The sequence below is a fragment of the Triticum urartu genome, chromosome 7, assembly GCF_003073215.2.
Source record: "Triticum urartu cultivar G1812 chromosome 7, Tu2.1, whole genome shotgun sequence".
Classification (NCBI taxonomy): Eukaryota; Viridiplantae; Streptophyta; class Magnoliopsida; order Poales; family Poaceae; genus Triticum; species Triticum urartu.
The window spans coordinates 662,974,377-662,979,301 of NC_053028.1; the positions used below are offsets into that span (position 1 = coordinate 662,974,377).

At 43.2% G+C, this 4,925-nt stretch overlaps 1 protein-coding gene across 2 annotated transcripts; it reads left to right on the plus strand.

Moving 5' to 3' along the window:
* The first annotated feature begins 3,294 nt into the window (after window positions 1-3,294).
* LOC125524178 (36.4 kDa proline-rich protein-like) lies at window positions 3,295-4,406 on the plus strand. 2 transcript variants are annotated; one of them, XR_007290608.1, is made up of 2 exons: window positions 3,295-3,703; window positions 4,060-4,406. XR_007290608.1 is itself a non-coding variant. In XM_048689250.1 (2 exons), the coding sequence occupies exons 1-2, from the start codon at window positions 3,296-3,298 to the stop codon at window positions 4,184-4,186; spliced, it is 528 nt and encodes a 175-aa protein (XP_048545207.1). In that variant the 5' UTR covers window position 3,295; the 3' UTR covers window positions 4,187-4,406. The 2 variants fall into 2 exon arrangements, 1 of the variants encoding a protein (XP_048545207.1); XM_048689250.1 differs by having other exon boundaries at window positions 4,067-4,406.
* Window positions 4,407-4,925: the final 519 nt, after the last annotated feature.

The following is a 4,925-nucleotide window of genomic DNA, read 5'->3' on the forward strand; positions in this document are numbered from 1 at the left end:
CAAAATTAACTTTGACGGGTGCCACGCCCATCCTATCACTATTTGGCGTTCACCTATAAGCCAAATCATTTTTGAATTCGCTAACTTATTTCAAATTCACTATTTTTTGAATCCAAATCATTTTTGTGCTAGTGACGTTTGAATTAAAATTAAACTAAATCAATATAAAATAAAATAAAATGAGTGCTCTCTCGCTAGCTCTTCTATACTTGCGCCAGCTGGGCCAGGCCCATATTGCGCATGCTACGCTAATAGCAAGCGATGCGAGGTCCACTTGCCCGAGTGAAGAGGCTCTGACCCTTGCCAAAGTCCCCCTCGCCCTCGCCTTCTCATTTTGGGGAGCCCGTGTCGGGAGTTCGCCGGATATAGTGCAGAGGCGGCCGCGGAGCCCGATCGTGTCATTCCGGGTATGTAACTGCTCCTGCATTGTGATCTCCGCGGCGACTGAGGGCGGGGACGTGATGGCGGAGAAAGAGGTTGGTGGCCGGTGGGAAGGGTGTGGGGGAGGCCGCGGGGTCGAATCGAAGAGGGAAGAGGGCGGACACGGTGAGAGGGAGAGGGAGATGAGGCAGCGGATCAGGTGGACGAAGATGGGACACTGGAGTTTGAGACAAGCCGGTGTAGGGGGACAAAGAGATTATTTGCATTTCTATTATCTCACTCATTTTCTCTCTTCAAATTCATAGGATGACCACCTACATTCTCCATGAGGGACATGCTATCTTCGGGATCGGGATGGACCTCCACCATCACCATGAGAAGGGTCTGTTCAAACTTCTTCAAGTGCGACCGTCCTTCCAGCCATCTATTCACCCACTGCCAGGTAGGCCAGGCGGCAGGAATGCCGGGGGAGGGGGGGGCAGGGACGGGGGCAGGAAGGCCTGGAGGGGAGGGGTCGAGAAGGCCTGGGGGAAGGGGCTGGAAGGCCGGCCTGGAAGGGGAGGAGGAGGGTAATGTCATGTGCGTGCAGTTGCCATGGCAACTGGAGTATGCCTACTGAAAATATGGTCTTTTAAGTGGTATATATCTTGGGTGCTAGGACTACTGCAATGTTATTATACAAGATGCATGCAAATAGTCGCAAGAAGATATGGGGTGAAATAGAACTAATATTTTATACCAAACTTGTATACTTATTTATTTTTATTGTTATCTACTATACTATTAAGGAGTATAATTTTAATGTTAGTTGCTATAGTTAATCACATAATTTAGTTGGTATAGTTAACAAGTGTTCTTCGTTGTGAGTTGTAATGTATATGACCGGTCACTTTATTTATGCTAAATTTGAATTAGGTGATCTTACATAAGTTATCTCTAAAAAGATTGTGACAATTGAAAAAATTCCATATGGCCTATATATTTGTATGTATGTGCAAATGTTGATGTATAGTTTATTTTCATTAAATATCATGTGAGAGGTGTTCGAATAATGTCCAACTAATATTTTAATAGTGATATCTAGTGTATTATTATGTGTGCATATTTCTAGAACCTGGAAATTGTATCATTTGCAAATGTGCTTAAAGTTAGATATAGTAATAAATTCAACATATGCATTGTATTGAAAATAATCACTAACGAACGTAGCATATCACCAATTCAGCTATGCTTACATACAATTTATTTATTTGGTATGCCCATCTAGACATTTGGTTTCCTTTGGTCTTATATAATGAGTTCATGCCAGTTTTTAAAATAAAAGGCGTACATACTAAACTTAGAATCTATCTATCGAAGAGAGGCTAGTGGGCTAACTTAGATCATGTCATCTATCGGATTCACTATTGCCTAGCAAAATTTTTTTTGGCAAACATAGTGGCTAAAATACCCCCACTGTAACTCTATTTTTTCATTAATAATGATGAACAGTTACATATGGTTGTACAGCTTGAAAGATCAAAAATGTAAGATCTACAAGTAATCTAGCCATGATTGCATACCCTGTTTCAAGCTAGGTTTAGCTTTCTTTATGATGGTGTCAAAGTGTTCCTTGAAGCATGCAATACAGCAATCCATGTTCTTGGTCTTGTTCTCAAAACTATGTTGTTCCTGTGTTTCCATAAGCTCCAACATCCTGCTATTAGGCATTCTTTGAAACATTAGGTGTTATTTCTTGTCTTCCATCCATTAACATTTCCGTGAGGTCATAAACAATGTTCCATTGGAATCCAATCCAACCAGAAGTTCTGACTGAAATCCCAACTAAAAAATAGGTTCATTAGATGCGCATTAGGTTCATCCTCACATAATACACATCTGCTAGTCTCTATGTTGAAGTTCTTTCTCAATAGAAGGTCTCTGGTATTCAACCTATCTTGCAATAATAGCCAAAAGAATTTTTTTGTTTGGGCAATGTGCATGGCTTCTGGATCCATTGGAAGGGTTTTGGAGCATCAGATGGATTTCCAATGTATTCTAGGTAGATTCTTTGTTAGAATATTTGGTATTATTCCAATAAAATTGCCAGGTGTCCATGGTGGTAGAGTTTACTGTGTCATCAATCATTTCCATAAGGAAATTGAACCAACAAGAAAGAGGTATAGACATCATCATCATCATCACATTTTGCTGCTCAACCGCCGCCTCGATCAGGTGATGTGGTCTATGGCCAGAATGAAGAGGAATGGAGACAGTGGGTCGCCCTCAGGGACGGGCCCAGAAATTCAAAATTGTTTATTCAAATTTTAGAAAAAACAGAAGTCTATAGCCTTCCTTTTGGTGTATAATAAATTACAGAAGCATATTGTACTAGTTCTAAACTATATAAAAGATACCACATAATATATTATAATCACAAAAAATGATCATGACTTGGTATTGTTCAACATATCATGGCAAAATCTAAAATATATAGAGGATCGGAAATAGTAAATGATAAAAAAAACATACAAATCACAAGATAACTTTGCGATCCTTGATGCTTTGAAAATGGGTGATGATGTCCTCATCCTTAACTTGCAAGAAGAAATCTCTTTCAATGAATGTGACCAAGCAATCATTCAAGTATTTTTGCCCCATCTAACTTACTTAAGCTGTGTTTGGTTGGACTTTTGTATCCAACTTCTGGCTTTTCAAAGCTATAAGCTAGCCAAAGGGTGGAAATGAGAAGCAGAAGTTGTAAAAGTTGTAGCTTCCTCGTAGTGCAATTGTCGCAGTCGGTGTACCCCCAACTTCAGCTTGGCGTTTTTAGCTGTCCCCAGATAGTTGCGTGGTATTTACCCACCTTTGCCACTGGTAAGTGGAAAACCTTTCGATTTTTCTCTCCCAGCGAACGTGAACCCACCACAACGACATGAGAGGGCCTCGTCCCCGTCTCTTTCCACTCGTCCAGAGCGCGGGCAGCCGCCGCAAGCGCCACCGCTTACCCTCGGCCGTCGGCGCCGCCGCCTACCCTCCGTCGTCGGCGTCCCCTCTTGCGTCCGCCGCCACGCCGGACCCTCCTCTGCCCCGCCTCGAGCGCCTCCCTCGAGCAGCCGTTCCCCATCCCAGCAGCGTCGTCGCTCCCCGAAGCCGCTCCAGCCCAACAACACCGCCCCCGCACCTACGCCGGTGCTTCCTCCCACGTCCGCCGCCACACTGGACCCCCTCTACCGCGCCTCAAGCACTTCTCTGGATCAGCCGCCCCCATTCCAGCAGGGCCGTCGGACCCGGCAGCCGCCGCTCCTGCACAGCAACGCCGCCCCAGGAGCTACGCCGGCAGGTAGCAACCTCCTTCCTCCTCCCTCCTTCCTCCATCTTCCCTCATCCCCCTCCCTCCCTCCATCATCTTGTGTTTGTTCAGTAAACGGTATGGAGTATGCTTGCAAGGTGTTTGTGAGAACGCCTATAGGAAGAATATTGTTCGTTCTATAATGTTCTGTCGGTGCAAGAGGGAGATGTGTGTACAGAATGGTTAGTTGGCATGTGATTCATTGTTAGTACATGGATGCCATATTTTCACATGAGGGCAGGAGCGATACATGCCCATGGCGTTGTTGTTTCATGTTGTCGTCAGTATAGAGTTTCTTGTCTGTTTGAGATCGAATACACACGACTCTTGACCTCCTGTGCTCAAAGATTGCAGGTAAAATCTGGCGATCTATGTAACGACAACAAGAGAGTTTGTGAAGCATTGCATATAAAGTATTTTCTTGAAGAACATTGCATAGCAAAGTTTGCCTTCAAGATTGTTAATTCAGCATGATTGTTGGCTTGTTGCATATGAGCTCAGATGCTAAATGAGCGATTGATGAAAGCTAGGAGATCACCAGCAACTTTAGTGTTTATTAGTAGTTGAGCTGATTATGGTCAGATTTCTTATACAACTTATCTAATTAATTTTTTGTCTTGTCATTGGCTCAATTGGATCCAGAGCTACATTGTATATCATCCGTGTATGAAAATAAATTGCTCTCAGTGTTCTATGACCAATTAGCATATAAACAGTCTCTACGGCCAATTATAATTGTGCGCCTTGGTCATCGTGCCCAAAATAATACAGCTTACATAAAGAAACGGAGGGAGTATATGTCAATTAACTTGCAGTATCAGTGTTCTGCGGCCAATTAGCATATAAAGACTCTCTCATGCTCTCAGGCGCATTAAAGACAATTCATAGTCAAATCTATAGTTTCACAGTTGTTTCAACCAAATAGCTTTCAGCTTTTTCACAGCTGAAAGTTCACAGCAGCTTTCTCACAGCTCACAGCAGCTTTTTCAGAATCTACAGCTCAACCAAACACAGCCCCTGCCTAGCGCCTGAATTCAGTTTGACAGTGATAGATAAATTCAGTTAGAACACGGACTATGAATCGGCATGAGAGGAGAGAGCCCAATTTCTGGGTCAAAGGATTAGTACATCTAATTAGTGATTATACCTTCGATAGTTGAATTCGAGTTGTGGCATTGAAATTAGATCGATTCCTGCTATCCTGCTACCCGCC